At 49.5% G+C, this 16,115-nt stretch overlaps 7 protein-coding genes across 7 annotated transcripts; 2 read left to right on the top strand and 5 right to left on the bottom strand.

Moving 5' to 3' along the window:
* Nucleotides 1-3,040: 3,040 nt before the first annotated feature.
* AtWU_03758 (AMP-binding enzyme family protein) lies at nt 3,041-3,630 on the bottom strand (the record flags this gene model as incomplete). The annotated part of the gene is made up of 2 exons (XM_035498869.1): nt 3,041-3,498; nt 3,585-3,630. 2 exons carry the CDS (start codon nt 3,628-3,630, stop codon nt 3,041-3,043), a joined length of 504 nt encoding a protein of 167 aa, XP_035354762.1.
* A 1,044-nt stretch (nt 3,631-4,674) lies between these two features.
* Nucleotides 4,675-5,691, top strand: AtWU_03759 (alpha-galactosidase C; the record flags this gene model as incomplete). Its single annotated transcript, XM_035498870.1, has 1 exon — nt 4,675-5,691. The coding sequence occupies one exon, from the start codon at nt 4,675-4,677 to the stop codon at nt 5,689-5,691; it is 1,017 nt and encodes a 338-aa protein (XP_035354763.1).
* A 384-nt stretch (nt 5,692-6,075) lies between these two features.
* On the bottom strand, nt 6,076-8,665 carry AtWU_03760 (fungal specific transcription factor domain-containing protein; the record flags this gene model as incomplete). Its single annotated transcript, XM_035498871.1, has 5 exons — nt 6,076-6,320; nt 6,395-6,873; nt 7,286-7,984; nt 8,050-8,579; nt 8,657-8,665. 5 exons carry the CDS (start codon nt 8,663-8,665, stop codon nt 6,076-6,078), a joined length of 1,962 nt encoding a protein of 653 aa, XP_035354764.1.
* A 749-nt stretch (nt 8,666-9,414) lies between these two features.
* Nucleotides 9,415-9,715, bottom strand: AtWU_03761 (transcription factor domain-containing protein; the record flags this gene model as incomplete). The annotated part of the gene is made up of 2 exons (XM_035498872.1): nt 9,415-9,523; nt 9,579-9,715. The coding sequence occupies 2 exons, from the start codon at nt 9,713-9,715 to the stop codon at nt 9,415-9,417; spliced, it is 246 nt and encodes an 81-aa protein (XP_035354765.1).
* A 549-nt stretch (nt 9,716-10,264) lies between these two features.
* Nucleotides 10,265-11,646, bottom strand: AtWU_03762 (monocarboxylate transporter; the record flags this gene model as incomplete). Its single annotated transcript, XM_035498873.1, has 3 exons — nt 10,265-11,172; nt 11,233-11,325; nt 11,379-11,646. The coding sequence occupies 3 exons, from the start codon at nt 11,644-11,646 to the stop codon at nt 10,265-10,267; spliced, it is 1,269 nt and encodes a 422-aa protein (XP_035354766.1).
* A 986-nt stretch (nt 11,647-12,632) lies between these two features.
* Nucleotides 12,633-14,003, bottom strand: AtWU_03763 (polysaccharide lyase family 1 protein; the record flags this gene model as incomplete). Its single annotated transcript, XM_035498874.1, has 5 exons — nt 12,633-12,968; nt 13,025-13,355; nt 13,412-13,537; nt 13,595-13,738; nt 13,801-14,003. The coding sequence occupies 5 exons, from the start codon at nt 14,001-14,003 to the stop codon at nt 12,633-12,635; spliced, it is 1,140 nt and encodes a 379-aa protein (XP_035354767.1).
* A 1,390-nt stretch (nt 14,004-15,393) lies between these two features.
* AtWU_03764 (GNAT family N-acetyltransferase) lies at nt 15,394-16,086 on the top strand (the record flags this gene model as incomplete). The annotated part of the gene is made up of 2 exons (XM_035498875.1): nt 15,394-15,757; nt 15,851-16,086. The coding sequence occupies 2 exons, from the start codon at nt 15,394-15,396 to the stop codon at nt 16,084-16,086; spliced, it is 600 nt and encodes a 199-aa protein (XP_035354768.1).
* Between the last annotated feature and the right edge of the window lie 29 nt (nt 16,087-16,115).

Here is a 16,115-nt window from a genome sequence, read left to right on the forward strand (position 1 = left end):
AACAAGGCACTGTTACCAGCATGTCATTGACCAGAGCTGGACTGGCTGGAATACCATCAACTTAGTTGGTCGAGCATCATATATATTCACATATGAGTTGCTATCGCTACTTGGGTAAAGAGCCCGAGTCACAACGTAGATAATGGAGGGTAGCCAGATTTCATGAATATTACATAACAATGTCCCCATGGTATTCGCGAAGAAGAACACCTTGTAAGTCTTTATGTTAACTTGAATGAACAAACAAAGCCCTGCCCTACAATCATAAGAGATATATCCCTGTAGGAGCGAGATAAAGGCAACTCACAAGGTTGGGCTTATGTTCACACAGCATCCAAACAGCCTGATTGGTCCGGCCAGGTACATGTTTGGGCATCAAAGCTAAACCATAACCCTTCATCGCAGGTATAAACTGTAGCGGTGCCGGCATAATCGGTGTCGCATTTTATCCATTTTGTGCAATCACCAGGATATGGCATGTTAGCCACTTCTTGAGTTGCTGTCGCGCATACTACATCTGCGATAGGGCCGGCAGGGGTGCCTGAAGCATGGTCCTGGGCGTTTGCAGGGAGGCAGACGAGTGCTGTAATAATGGGGAGAAGGGCGTAGTACATCACGTCCAAAGACACCGGAGATGAGGACGGCTAATAGTAATTTAATTTAAATTGCCCGGAAGGAAGTATTGATGGCTTTTATATGAAGAGCATTACTCATGAAAAAAACCATAATGTGTTTGGGGTCGGGCTTCTAAACGGCATCCGGCCATTGCCTTGCCGCCACTGGCTATTAGTGTCCCATGTAGGCATGCTTACTGGATGAAAGAATCATATGCCCAGGCGCTAGCTCACGAATTATTCCTCCCTTGCATAATGATGCTCTTAGCGCAATCCAATTATTAGGAAATCTTTTCATTATATGTTCGACTGATGAGAAGCCGGTAACAAGAAGGTAGTAAGTTTATATGGAGGAGAATATTTGGAGATATCGAAGTGCTGTTTCGTTTTCTCCTCATTGTTTGATTAGCTCCCATTCGCTGGAATTGAGCAGTGCTTGGAGAGTAATATCTGTATTAAGAGTTCATGTGCATCCTCAGCATTTGAAGTTTGTACTAATGGCGATGGTACTCTGGCAACCGGAGTGAATCATTCTCCGGTCACTCAGACGACTACCAATGCTTGCAGTGCCAGGCAGAGATGCTGATCACACCCAAAAATATTTTCAAAACCGCCCTTCCATCGACTGGAGGTTGAGGAAATAGAGAAGCAAGAAAGATACCTACATCCATACTTACTATCAAAAAAAAAAATTTGCACTCGATAATGATTGGAGATAGTGACCGGAGTTAGTCTCAACATCATAGTTAGTTGGTTAAGCCAGGCTCCTTGAGATGACTCATCCCGATCTGGATGATTAACGTTGATGTTGAGGGGCGAAAATACGTGTAAAGCAACGAAACAACGAAAAGGCAAGCGAATAAGCGAATTGCAGCAAAAGAGTGTGTACTACGTAGAATTCCAGCTAACTAGGCGCTCTAGCAAAGCAAAGCAAGAGGTCGTTTGTGGGCGGCCTGAGCGCCAGGCACGTGACTACGGCTACATTTCGGCAGTTGCTAGTTCATTAGCCGATCTACACATTCATATCAGTACAATCCTAGTTTGTAGGCACCAGGTGGGGAAATTACATTACTCACAAAAAAACAAAGAGAAACATTCTTCGGTATCAAAATCATAAAGTAAGCGCAATATTGATGACATGTCAGACTATCCTGCAAATCTACTTCACTGTCAACTGTGGAAACATAGAGTGCACAACATTGATATTTGTACAACAACTAGCTTAGGTAGCACGATCAAATAAATGCGTAGACCTCTCATGTCTCAGGGAGACAATCATACATGAGCTGTTTATTATAACGAGAAATAGAACGATCAGTGCCCTAATCCACAATTTTAGACCCCCGGTGCCAGTAGAGATAAGTACCCTATGCTACTCTGCGAGACTATTCTCCAAAGCCCAGCTGAGAAGTATACATTATTATGTTGCAGGTGGACCCACATACCTAATTCCCAATACCAGAATAAGTATTACAGGAGCAGGAAGCAAGCCTAGAAATCTCTGAGGTATCATCTGGCATGTGCGAGCGCAGCAGCGCTAAAAGTGCATATCCCATATACTCTAACCCGCACGGTCATTATGCTAAGGTCTAGCAGTTCTTGACAGAAGCTCAGACAGACCCGATATCACCTTATGGTAGCCTCTGCCGCGGAGTTAGTCTCTTGTACAGCAGGAGGAGGCATATTATGTATACTAGGTTTTTATCGACGTTGATATATATGGCAGAGGCTTTGCTATGTTTATACTGTAGCCTCTCATTGGGCCCTGACTTCTTGCGCTGTATCTCTAATCATTTAACCTCTTCGAGAGGGCCCGTTGAAATGTTCCATGGCCTGACGTATACCAATCCTATGTAGCTTTCTTTGGGCTACACTGGACAGTAGCAGTAATCACTCTAGCGGTCATCTCCGACCTCAGACAACAAACTTAGTACTCAGTCAACATCGGGTTTTCTTGGCCAGGAGGCACGCCATGTTTTGGTTCTTTTGCTTCGGCCCCTGACAAGGAAACGCCGGAAATCTTTCCCAAGTACCCACCCGGCCGCACCCCCACTTGCCGTGTCTCTAATTCCTACCCAATCAACCCGTTAGGCATTGCCGTTCTCCTTTCTAAGTAGTGCACAAAGCCCAGGCCCCAGCCTATTTTAATTTGTTCCTAACACAAGTGCGAACATTCTAGATGCTAACATTGTCATGGTGGCTGATGAAATATCAATATCGAGTTCATTGCTCTGGATGCTATCGAAACTTCTTACCTGTGAAAAGGTGTCATATTAAACCAACAGTCCGTGCTTTCTGCGAAAATCTACACAAAGTTACCACGTAGCACAGCAACGCCCCTGTGAAAAATCAAAATATAGCAGTTATGAAAGCACTTCATAACTCCAATATCAATCCTAATTATCATTTGAGGCGCAGCTTGCTACTCACAAGGCTGCAACCTTCTTCCACCGCTTATAGTATGCCAAAGTATTCCACACCCCGTACACAAAGGCCTTCAGGATCAAAAATGTGGCTCCTAAGCATCCCGGTTCTACCATTCCGCGATCCCACTGCTTCTTGATCTCCCGTCCGAACAGTGAAGAACCCAGCTCCTGTCCTGTAATACGGATTGAATCCTCTCCGTTGGTGATAACGTAATATACTGGACCGGAACTATCAATATATATTGAGTACGGACTGTCCATAGCTTGCCAGCGAAGGCGTGCTAGAAACCGTCGAATGACTGCCTTTATGACTCGCCATCCGTGCCCATACTCGAGGAGACCGACGATGCCCGCGTGAAAGGCGAGAAGTTCTTCGAATGAGACAAGCATCTGCTCGGTGGGCGTACCGACGTGGTAGACCCCTGCAGATTCGAATTGGATGGAAAAGGTCTGGGCGTCTCGGCGTCGTTAGCATCGTCATAATAACGGAGTCATGGTATCTCACAACGGGGAAGAAGATTTTCTGTGCCAGGAGAGTAATCACCATAATGTAGACGTGGAATGGGTGGTGCGATGAAGTAGTAGTACATTCTGGATAGGATAGCAGTTTTCCAGCAGAGGTTGCTCTGGGTCTGAAACAGATGTTATAAGAACATCAAAAAGCCATACTTCATCGATCTTACCCTGAGCTCTCGTGGCACTCTGACTTCAACTAATCAAATCCCGCTATTGATCTACCCCTATTGAAGAGTGGGGGGTGTTGATAATACTACTACGAGATGGCTCGGAAAGTTTATTTTTGTGGCATATCTCACTGCCTATTATATCCTTCAGAAGGCATATGAAGAAGCCCTGAAGACGATCAAAAAATTACGTGTTTCTTGGTCATCGTTTAGTGAACTTCGTTACTCGGCAACCATCAAAGCTAAACGGCTATTATAAATGTGGCAAAAGTGTCTTCTACAATAAAACATTCTACGACCCAGCGAACACTTTCTATAATACCGTATGAAGGAAACTAATTATTAGACCCACCAACCGTTGCTGCCCAACTTGCAGAAGCTTAGACCAGGGAGGATCATCAATTAGGGAAAAGTATACGAAACGTGTAGGCATGGACTTTAATATATCCTCCTGTTCAATATTTTTCAACATAAAATACTGTACTGATATATTTTGCAGTTTTGCAGCGTAACCATGCTATTCTCACTATCTTTCGAAGCTTGGTGTACCCTTTCTTCCTCACGGAAAGTCTGGGGTCGGGTCCGCTTTCCGTGCCTCCACATCGGATCAGGCACTTACGTAGCCAAGCAACTAGTAGTATTCTGCAAGCACAGTATGGTTACTACCAAGGCGATACACCTGAGAGCATTCCGAAAAGCGTTCATCTGTGGACAACGCGGGGAACATCGGAATGTGGGCATTGGCGGTTCATGATCTTCTGGACTCCTCGTCAGACTATACTGGTTGCTTCGTAAGTTGGATTGTTGCCGGGTTTTTTTCAATATATTGAGCTATTTAATTGACAACTTGGTACACCAGTTCGGTCAGCGCTTCAGTGTAGCAGTAGCCGTCTCTTTCATAGCCTACCTATCTCGGTTCGTAACTACTTAAGAGTTATGATCAGAGCAACCATGAAGTCGTTATTCCTATCTACAGTGGCAGGCCTCGTCTTCGCAGTGGGAGCGTCCCCGATGCTTGCCGCCTCGTCGGTTGACCACCACGCTTCGAATTCATTGAAGGATGACTGTGACCGAGCGTGCATGGCAACTATCGTTGATCAGGTTCTGGCTTCCATGGTAGTGCACGACCCATACACCTTGCCGATGGCTGCAATATATCAGGCTACGGAAAACTCGCACCCCGCAGCGCTCGGGATGATGACCGCCTGGCGAACTGTCACGGAAGCAGGGCCACCCAGTTTGCTCGCAATCGATACCACACAAGGGTCGGCGTATTTTGCCCTGGACGTCAGCGAAGGCAGCGACACGGAAAGGTCCGTCCTCAGGGGTCGAGTCAAGGTCGTCAACCAGGAGATCACCGAGTTGGAAATTTTCATCAATCGCTACCGCGGGGACCACGGCTTCTCCTTCTCAGCAGCTGAGCTTCCCAGCAATTATGAGGTCTTGATGTCACCGCCAGGTAATCGGACAAAGGCGAGTCGGGCAACATTGACAGCTCTGAGTGAGGCCTTGTTTGCTAATTCAAGTAATATGTCGGTGAGGGTCGACGCCAACTGCCAGTTTACCGAAATTGGCTGGAAGGTCATCGATACGGGAACATACAACAATGAAACAACCACCCCGCTCAGTTGCAGCTGGCCTTCAGATCATCCAACAGATGAGAATGCGCGTGTCGGTTTAGTCATTGACGAAGAGTTGGGCTTTGTCGTAACTAGCGGCATGATCCAGGGCAAGGTCTACCCTTACCAAAACGTCTCGGCCTTCATCCCGGACGCCATGACTTCCTCGCAGGAGGCCCAAGATGTGTGGTTGAACGAGGTGAAAGCACTGGGTGTCAAAGGGCTTCTGGCACCCACTGAGGCAACGGGGGAGACCCTTGAGGTGCTACAATACTACAACGATGCGCTCCAAGCCATGCAGATTAATGTGTACATGAGCGGTCCATATATGACATCGGCCTGGCTATAGGATATTTCATGGTATAAAGCAACCATAATCATGGCCAGCACACTGAGGTCTGTGAGGGGTTGATCCGGAATCGTACTTTATATTTGTTTGCTAGCTGAGCTAAGTACTTAGTCGAAACGAGATATGGTGTCTAATGACGCCGGGGTCATTTGCTTCAGCTCACATTCGCTTTCCTTTAGCTTTGGTACTTAGGGACGTAATCAGTCACCGACCAGGTGCGGGCCTATGATCTTTTTACCAAGTTGAGCACATTACATCATCCTTTATCTTCCGGTCATCGTGAAAGTCAATAGACGCACTGGGGCGCTTTCCGAGGCCTGATCTCGTAAGTTAGCCCCCTCAATCTATCTGCAAGACACGCATCATCCTCCGCAGAACTGCTTCCTATTCGTCTAGGACTTCTTTCACTTGCTTTGGGAGATAATAGTTTCTCGCCAGACCAGGCCAAAGAGAGCCATCTAATCTGACTAACCCAAGATTCATGGCCGGACACCCTGTGCTCTGGTTCCGTAAGGTTTGACGCCAAAGGTCCACAAGGCTTTTGGCACGGAGAGCGTAGTCTTTCGTGGGCGCTTGTACAAGCAGTAGCAGTAGGAAATTAGAGACGGTTGCAAATCCGACACGAGACCCTAGCTCGGTCAGTATATCGGCGGCCTAGTGAATGAGTTTTCCACAGACGTTACCCAAAAGGGACGAGACATACATCTATACCAGAAGCTCGACAAGTCACTGGTAGTCATACGCATCACCAGACGAATTACTTTCGCCGCGCAATTATCGGCTGCGCGGAGCACCGCATTTCCCATGCCATTCTCATCGGACATGTCAATGGCCATGGACGGCTCGATCTCTTCGGCGTCGAACAACTGAGCCAGGAGGTCGTTAAACTGGTTCGTAAATTCCGTTGTCTCGAAGTTCTCCTCGAGCAATGGAGGCGGCGCGGCAGAGCGAACCATTGGCCGCAGGAGGGCGCGGAACACAAATACTTCTAGGAGGATGCAGGCAAACCGGAGGCAGTTTGACTGGCAGTATATGCTGTCCAGAGTAGTGGGCTGATGATCGGGCTGACGTACCGATACTGGGGAGTGCCCGTACCAGTCCTTGAGCTTCTGTAGAAGAGGACGGGCAATTTCCAGCGTTGCATGAAAATCCGGCGATAAACGCTGCGACGCCTTTAACGTGCTATGGGGCCAAGGGCTGGTCAGTATGGCACAATTTAACATTAGGGAGACGCTACTGCCACACCAGTTAGGCTTCCTCCACAGCCGCCTTCGATCATGCTAAAACCACCGCCTACCTAGGAAGGCAAGGTCTGTTCCCTTTAGGGTATAACCTCTTTGGCGCTTTTACCGCCTTCCTGCTCCGGTAGTTCACTTGCCAGAGCTGCTAGAATCCTGCCTCAAGAATAAGTCCCAAAGGTAGCAGGCGGTATGGTTCTGCCTGTAATAGAAACCAAGCAGCACCTTAAATGGATGGGATCTTACCTTATAAGGTAGGCGGAGGGTGTGGCGTCAGCGAAGGCTGGTGTGGAGGAAGCCTAGCTGGTGTGGCAGTAGCGTCTCCCTTACATTACAATCGTAGTTGGGAGACCTACAAAAGGGAGCGTTGTAATTCATCAGCGATGCGCGATAATCGAACGAGTTGCTGGAATGGTTGAGCAGTGAGAACGTCGTGTGAAGAGTGTGAGGAGGACGGAGGTTCCTGCAGGGCCAGGCGCAGACTCTCGGACATCACGAAATCATCATCGCTCAGATCTGTGGCGTCCCAATCGTCGCTTCCTATGTAAGATGGACGCCCAATAAGCAAGCAACGCCACTTATCTTCGGCGTAGATGGCCCACCAAAGGCGACGACGAATCCTCTTTTCCCATAATGGAAGTCCCATGAGCCGGCAATCCAACTGAAGCCCAAGCGACATGGCAACGCCGACAAGCATGCCCACCAAGGACCAGGTGAAGGCACTATCAGCCACAGCACTTTCAGTGGCGCTGATTGGTCTGTGAAGGTAGAGAATTCCTGCTTGGAGGGTCGAAAGACGGGCAGTGTGGATGTCCCGTAGCAGAAGGTCAAGAACCATGCGCCAGAGCAGATCAGTTGGGGGAGGAGCGTACGCATCGATCAAGCAGAGATAGTTATCAAACTTGGCGAATGGCTGTGCGGATGCGTAGATTGCAGCCAAAAGACACAAGGGTGTCCTCTGAAGGATACTCTGGTCGGGCACCGTGCCTGCTGCTGCAAGCCCGAAATGTGACCGCGAAATAATCGGCAGCGTGGGAAAAATAAATTTCATAAAGCTGGAGAGAAAGGCATATCATGTCAACCACAGAGCGCATCAACGGTGGTATTCTTGTCAGCTTACAGCACTACCAATCTCTGGCCACATTCGGGGGGAACAATGTGGTTTAATTGCTCATGTGTGTTCAGTGGGTCTGGCGGAAGCAGCTGAGCCTTGGAAGACTCATAGAGCTGATCCGACGAGACCAAAAAATGGCAGGGAATTTTCTCGTCAAACGGAACGCCCCCTGCGTTCCGGAAGTGCACTTGGTGGAAGGAGAGGAAGCCTCTGTCGTTGAATTTGCAGTGTCTGAGAAGCCATGGGTCAGATTCGGCTGACGCGCCATTGACCTGGTAGGATACACCAGCCAAACCATCAAGTGTCTGGATGGTCTGATGCGTGTGTCTTTCTTTGAAGGCAGAAGGCGTGTGCGGGCGTGTGCCGCCTGGATCTGCAGAGATTCTCACCGTGTCTAGCTCGAAGAAAGGGATATCGACTGCTTGATGCGCAACTGGGGGATCTTCTTGGTCCACCACCAGATCCTCGGTCGCTTGCAAGTTGCTTGTTGCAACCGGTCGGGTTTCTGGTGAAGGTGGTTTCGGCGGCACAGTGCCCTGACGAGAGTGAGGCCGAGGGCGAGGGCGAAGACGAGTAAAGGAACAATACTGACCCGCAGCTAAACAGCGCTGACAGCTGCCATGGTGATCGGCTTCGCAGCGTACTTTTCTCCGTCGGCATCCGTCACATGGGGGGTGTCGTTTTGATCTATAGGGGCGAATGGTAGGAGGTGGCGAGCGAGCGTGGAATTGATGGGGAGTTGTTGGATTCGGAGAATTTGACGCCATGCGACAGTCGGTCGGCCAATGATTTGCGGATTGAAAATGACGTTTTCTTGGAGCAGTACTTTGTAGAAGGTCAGCAACGTCGATAATCGCCGCTGGGGTTTGAAGGGCTACTTAACTAATCCGCCGAAGTCAATTCGACAGCGGCCAAGAACGAGTTGGCCGACAAGTTCGCCGAATGCCTTGTCTGATTCGTTACCCGCCCAAATGACACCGCCGAATGGGTTTGGCCCGAGTGTCGCCGGAAGGCGCACATTACCACCGCCACTATTATTCCTACTACTACTCCCACTACTATTACGACAGCTTCACGCCGTTGATGCTGTTAATTCAATCGTATGCTCCTCTCATTAATTGTTGATTATACTCCAGTGGGCCAATAGAACGTTAAATGCCACCGAAATCTCGCAATATGGTACTTCAATACCTACCCCCACCCTCAATCGTCGATCAGCGAAAGGAAAACATTGAACCGGTCGGTAAGTATATGAAGAATCTCGCATGAAATTCAAGTTGACCATTACCAGCGGTATCCATTCCCTCTACAACAAGATCCAAAGCATTGATCCCCTATTCCGCGTTAGCTCTTGTGTAGCAATTGTAAGGGTTATCGGCTATGTGTGGCGGTGAATCGAGTACCATTGTAGAAATGAGAGTAGGATGGTGTGGAAGCTTCGCAGCTCTCACTATATGTCGGAGGCGTGACTGTTTCATTACTGCATAATTGAAGTCAGCAAAGGGTTTCTAACATCGAAGACTTCGGGTGCTCACTTGGTCGTCAGTGTGGCAGTGGATGGTGTACTTTGCTGCGCGTCTCTCTTGCGTGATTCGTCCACCCTATCCACAGCAGGTGTGGAACGACAAGATAGTCTGGCTTTGAGGCCGGTCACTTTCTGTCTCCAATCCATGATGTGGAGGTAAATATACAATGTATTGCCCGGTGAGGGTCACAAACAGCACGAGGGACCAGGAATGCTTTATATGTGCCAAATATAAGACCGAGGGGTTATATCTACGGCACTTGCCGTTCAGGCATCAAGCACCTTATCTTTCGGTTCTGCCCCCTCATGCACTGAATCGAAAACCTTTTCGAGCAAGCCACCTGGCTAATTGTGTGGCCGACAGCCGAGATAGTTGCATCCTTCTTGGAAGAGTGCGGCGATGGGGTGCCTGCATTTCGCCGATTTCATTCCCTAGAGAAGCATTCTTGGCATCAATGTTGACTTCGCCGAGGGTTCCCCTCTTAGACTGCTCCTAAGCACAACAACTGTGGTGGTCACTGCTCTCGATAATTGACACGAGAATAACCATTAGAATGATTATGTAATTTACTTTTATTATTCTTTATCTAATTATATTATCGGTGGACCCAGACGCACCCCTACCCGACAAGAGATAGTACATCGTTTGGTGTTTCCGGTAGCACGTTTATGTGTCCCACTGGTCTATCGCAGGCTTTAGAACTTGGCTTTCACTTTCCAGCCCGCACAAATTGCCCTGGCAACAGCAAAAGCGACCGCGGAGGCCGCATACAACACGCCTCCGAAGACAATCATGCCCCAATATTCCCCCTGGTTCTGTTGCTGGATAGCACCCGCGATCGGGATGCCCGTCAATGTACCCACACTGACTATCGTAAATGTCGTCCCGCTCCTCTTCCCTAGATCCTCCGTCTTACAGACTTGCGAAATGCACACGGGGGTGAGACTGATAGCAGCACCGCTCCAAAAGCCGAACAATACCGCATAGCAAATTACTGCGGGCATATTCGCCCCTGATGCAAGCCACAATGCCAGGGTAAGCGCCGCACAGATGATCGACGTTCCTACCATCACGTTGAACCTTCCGAGTCGATCTGCCACTAAGCCCGGGAGGAACCGCCCTGGGACAGCGCCTAAATTGAGAAAGATACTTAGCGCGTATGCGAGGGTGTCATCCATGCCAATATGAACCCCGTAGGATGAGATGTAGGTAATCGGTATGAAGACGGCGAATTCCACTAGGAAGATCGCTATTGTGGTTGCGGCATATTTCTTCTCTCGCAGGGCGCGAAAGTCGACGGATGCGCCAACGCTTTTCTCATTCAGGACCCGTGTTTTCAGCGTCAGACATGATATCAGTAAAAGAACAGCACTGATAAGTGCAATGATACGCATTGCCCAGGGGAAACCAATTTTGGGTGCTGCAAAAAGGATAATAACGGGGAATATGACTCCTCCTATACCCCCGGCAGTGCAGGCGATGCCGGTCGCATATCCGCGTCGCACGTTGAACCAGTGCCCAATGCAGGAAACGGCTGGAATAAAGAGGGCACATGCAGATAGGCCACCAAGGACACTGAATGAGAGGAATATCTGGTAGAATTCTATCGCAACAAGTCAGCATTATCTGTACCACTGCTGTACGGATAACATGTGCTCCCAACCTTGGCTGAAACTAAAGCCAATCAGTGCTATAACCATGCCAATTGACCCTGGAAGAATAACATAGTTGGGTCCATAGGTATCCAATATTGGTCCTGCTATTTATCAGCAGCCACAAAAATTCAAGGTGATTGGAAACTTTACTAACCGGTTTGCGCTCCAGCAGCATACAAGAAGAAGCTGTACGCGCCAAATATCCAGCCAATGCTGGACTCGGAATAGTTCTGGAGTTGGTGCTTACTCGTCCATGCATGGAGAATACCCAGGCAATTAAGCAATCCCATGGAAGGGATCATCGCACACCATGCTCCAAGCACCACCAACCAGGCTTCGAGTCCGCCTTCGGGATATCCGTGCCGCATCGTAGTTTCAACGATTGTCGGAGGAGACGCAGACTCGTCTGTCTCAGTCTTCATGGCAAGAATAGGGAATAGTATGGTACTTTTGCAAGCGAGACCTGGAGGGGAAAATCTGTATTACGCTGGAGGAACTTCCAACGAAAGCTATCGACCTAATGGGAGACCTAGGTGACTGATTTTGAGTGTCAGTGTAAATATCTTTAAAGAATCGCAAAATCGGCGATTATTCAATTTATGGACATCTTCCCCGTTCTAGGCCAACTACAAAATGAGCATTCGGAGGTATTTCTTACTACTAGCACTTAGCACACCATGGGTACTTAGCACATCATGGAAGCATGTTGTTGATAACCAATAAACCTCGGTGTGCTCGGTCGGTGATTGGTTGTATGTCCGTCTGTGGAGCTGTGCTTCGGCGAAAGGGCAGCTAGACAATTCATTCTCAAGCCCATAGCTAATGCTCTCATGCGTTAGACCAGACACTCATGCCGGGTTGACCTGTGCTATTTCTTGCATGTAAGTCCGGTCATTAATTACCGGTCAGGCAATCAGTACATGTCATCACTGGGATGAGCCGACCACAGTGCCAAGTCAATCCCATTTCAGAAACCGGATCAGTATATATCCTTGCTGGCAGAACATATAGACTGTGACTGAAAATAGATGATGATAGCGACAAGGAAAGCATACTAATGATGTCAGACCTGTTCTGCCGGGCCCATTCATTCATATCATCCCCTAATCGGTGACAGATGCGATAGGTGTCCTTCACTCTCCGGCCAAAGGAGAAGTACCTCGATACTCCCAAGAATAGCTCTGCTTGCAATATAACTCTTCTAGATTCCTAATTGGGTATCCGTGGTGCGTGTAGATATTTTGACGGCGGGAGAGATTCATATGGTAATAAAGGGCTTATGCATTGTGGCACTCATTTGTTGTGCAATCTAGTCCACTACATCCCAGGCCGGGGGAGTATTCCTGATACTAAATCTATAATACAAATTAGGCCATTTCTGCATATGAGAAAAGCTCTCCGTCCATGCTTATTTTCCCTGGCCAGCGTTCTTCATGGTCCACTGGGCAATGTTACCCGGGGGGTGAGCCGTCGCAATGGTCTTGCCAGCGAACTTGCTGATGATGCTAGTGTCAGATCCGGACATGGAGCCGGAGTTACCGAAGGCGTTGAGCTGGCAGGAGCGGCCGAAGACGGAGGCACACTGCTGGTTGGTGTTGGCGTCCGGGGAGCTGAAGAGCTGGCCGCTGATGGGGGTCTCTACCACAGTGTTGACGTCCTGGAAGACATTACCCTCGGCCAGGACGTAGCCACCAGTGCCGATCTCGAAGGCGTGGCCATCGAAGTTGTGGAAGAGGTTGTTCACCTGTCGGCATAGTAGTCAGCAATGTGCAGATGGTACAGGGGGTAAAGACTACATACGGCGTGCAGCAGAGTGTTACCCTGGACCTTGGGCATGCGGCCGCTAAGGTTGTAGAAGTAGTTGCCCTTGAGGGTCACCATGTCGTTGCTGCCGTCCAGGTACACGCCCCAGTAGTGGTGACCGTTGCAGGTGGCAGAGTAGTCGGAACGACCATCGATGAGGGAGTAGGAGATGGTGACGCGGTTATCGGCGCTGGTGCCCAGGACGATGTGCTGGCGACCAATGCGAGCAGTTGTCACGTGGTCGATCCAGACCAGATCAGAGTCATCGACAGTGATGGCATCACCACCCCAGACATACTTGGGGTTGATGTCGGTGACAGCAATGTTCCTGACCATTATTAGCAAGGGTGAATGCACAGCCCACGACCGATGGTCCGCACTCACTGGATGATGACGTTCTTGGCACCGCTGACCACGCGGAGACCCTTGCCCTTGATGACACCCTTGGTGCCCTGTCCAACAATACTCTTGTTGGAGTTGACCGTGATGGGGAGGATACCGGCCTTGTCACTGTACGGCAATTAGCATGGCGAGAGTCTGGGCATCAATCGAACGGGGGCAACATACTAAGTCACGGATACCTTGGGGGCGCTGGCCTGGTAGTTGTCGCACCAGCTGTGCAGGTTGATCGCCACCTGGCATTGGGAAGCAGTTCCCCAGGGGGCACATCCGGTGGTAGTCTCGGTACCCTCGGTGCCGGTAAAGTCGAAGCTGAAAGACCAATATATTAGACAATTGTCTACCCCTGTATCCCAAATCAAGGATCAACCTACGTTCTGTCCAGGATGATCACCCGAGGCTCATTATCTCCCAGGTAAGAGACCAGCTCATCAGTAGTCGTGGGATAGACGGGGGAAGCGCTGCCACCGCCAGTGACGCCATGAGCAAAACCCTCGGCGGCGCCTACAACGCCAGCGGCACTGACAGCGCTGGCCAGGGATGCCGCGGCAGCAGCGAAAAGCAGCTTGTAGTGCATGCTGGACTGTCAAAGTATAGAAGATATGGAGGAAAACAAAAAGAAAAATCCGAAAGAATGAAGGTCTTGGGTGTTATCAAAGAATGGCAGCCTGGAAAGAGTGACAGGCGTGTTAGAGAAAGAAAGGAAGGTGATGTCTTCTTCTGGATGGCATTGGAGAGGGAACGTTTCCAGGTATATATACAAGCTGGAATACATGATGGTGGAGCGGGCAGTCAGACCGTCGCCGTTTGGTCCCCTCAACCATGTTCTGGAATGAGACGAGGGACCCGGGGACAGGACCTGAAATGGATGAGAACCCAATCTATGTGGCTTGGCAGGCAGGTCTTGGTTTCTTCTACCGGAGATTAACCTGTCAGTGGGTGTGGTGGCTTATATTTTACGATGTTAAAGTAGCGCTACTGCTGCCCAGATATCGCCGGACTCGCGGAACCAACATCTCCAATTTTATCTTCTTGGGTCTACGGGTCATGAAGATTATAATGAGAATGGCCGGAACAAATCAGGAACGGAAAGGCAGCAACAAAGCTTGTTTGTCCAGACGTCGTTGAGAGGACAATCTGGAAATCTCTTCCCAAGTTCCCAAGCAGACCTTGGGTTCAGGGCGGACCCGGGAACTCCGGTGAAAAATGAGGTCTGCTTGGCGGAGCATAGGAATGGTGAGAAAGAGGATAGTGGTCCACTTCAGGATGTCTTAGAAGCAATCCGGCTGGCTTCCGAAGGGGGTGGAGGTCAGGGTCCCATGAACGGCCCTGACCTATATTATTCAAGGCTTGCTTGGTAGAGGGAGAAAAGTGGTACCGGCAGTCTGACAGTGAGACATTGAAAGAACTGCCCCAAGAGAGGGTTTATTATTCTTGAGTCCCAGTGGAAATTACTCGACGCCAAGAAGCCTCAAAAGGGATTAGCTTGGAAGTTACGTGATAATGCTCGGTCATGTTATAGTTTGTCTTGTTTGTTTAATTGCTTGGGTCACATGATATATATTGGCTTCATGCCTCAGGCATGAAGTGTGGCAGCCTGGAATCAGGCATCCATCCACCGCCTCCTCATTTCTCTCCCGACTATTCTCCGAGGAGGTCACATCCTCTCTCCATCCACCATCCCTTGACCATATCTCCCGACGCTTTCCTTGTGAATCACGCACTGTTACAAATGGATATATATATTCTTATTCTCAGCGACCAGTAATTGCTGGACTCCAGATGATGCTTGCACACAATGGTGACCCTGCCAATGTTTAGAGGACGTCAACTCGACGGTGCGTACATTCAAGTACTAAACATGAACTGAGGGAACCAGCAATTGTTGTGTAGCAGTGTCTCTACCAGTAGTGCTACTAAGAAGTGGCGTCGGTTTTAGTTTATCCTCATATCTTGAGTCGTCCATCATGTTCCATCTCCTCCCCGTGATAGAGGATGACATCTCCTCTATGGTCGAGTTGTGGTACGACACCTTTGGTGATCCCATCAATCGGCGGCTGTATCCCGATACCCTGGGGGGGCGCGCCTGGCTAGAGGACTACCACCGTGCCAGTCTGCAATCTCCTGATCAACACTATCTTAAAGTTGTCACGGATAGTACCGGGTCGACTCCTCCCCTCGTAGCATTCGTGAAATGGGACTTCAACACCACCTCTCCAGGTCACCACTTTCCCCCGCGCCATGTCGATTTCAACCAGGTCTTTTGCGACACGTTCTTCGGGGGGCTGGACCAGGCGCGACGGACCATCATGGGCTCGCGTCCGCACTATTGTATGCTCCTTTCCTCAATATTCTGTCTTTTTGCTTCTATTCTCTATCATCCTAGTGCCTGTGTTGATGCGCCCGCTAATGATGACACTCCAGATCTGGATGCCCTGATCACCCACCCGGATTATCGCCGGCAGGGAGCGGCATCAATGCTCATCCAGTGGGGATGTGACCGTGCCGATCAGGACGGGATCCCCATCTGGGTGGATTCCAGTCAGGAAGGGGCCCGGATCTACGAGCGCTTTGGGTTTCACGATGTCAGTGTGTCGGGGGTGACTCCGACCGGCGCCATGTCCATGCTGCGGGATCCCGTTGGTGGTGATGCCGCGTAGTTGCTAGCAAAGTGTGGGATTCTTCATGT

Source organism: Aspergillus tubingensis (genome assembly GCF_013340325.1).
Source record: "Aspergillus tubingensis WU-2223L DNA, scaffold_6, whole genome shotgun sequence".
NCBI lineage: Eukaryota > Fungi > Ascomycota > Eurotiomycetes > Eurotiales > Aspergillaceae > Aspergillus > Aspergillus tubingensis.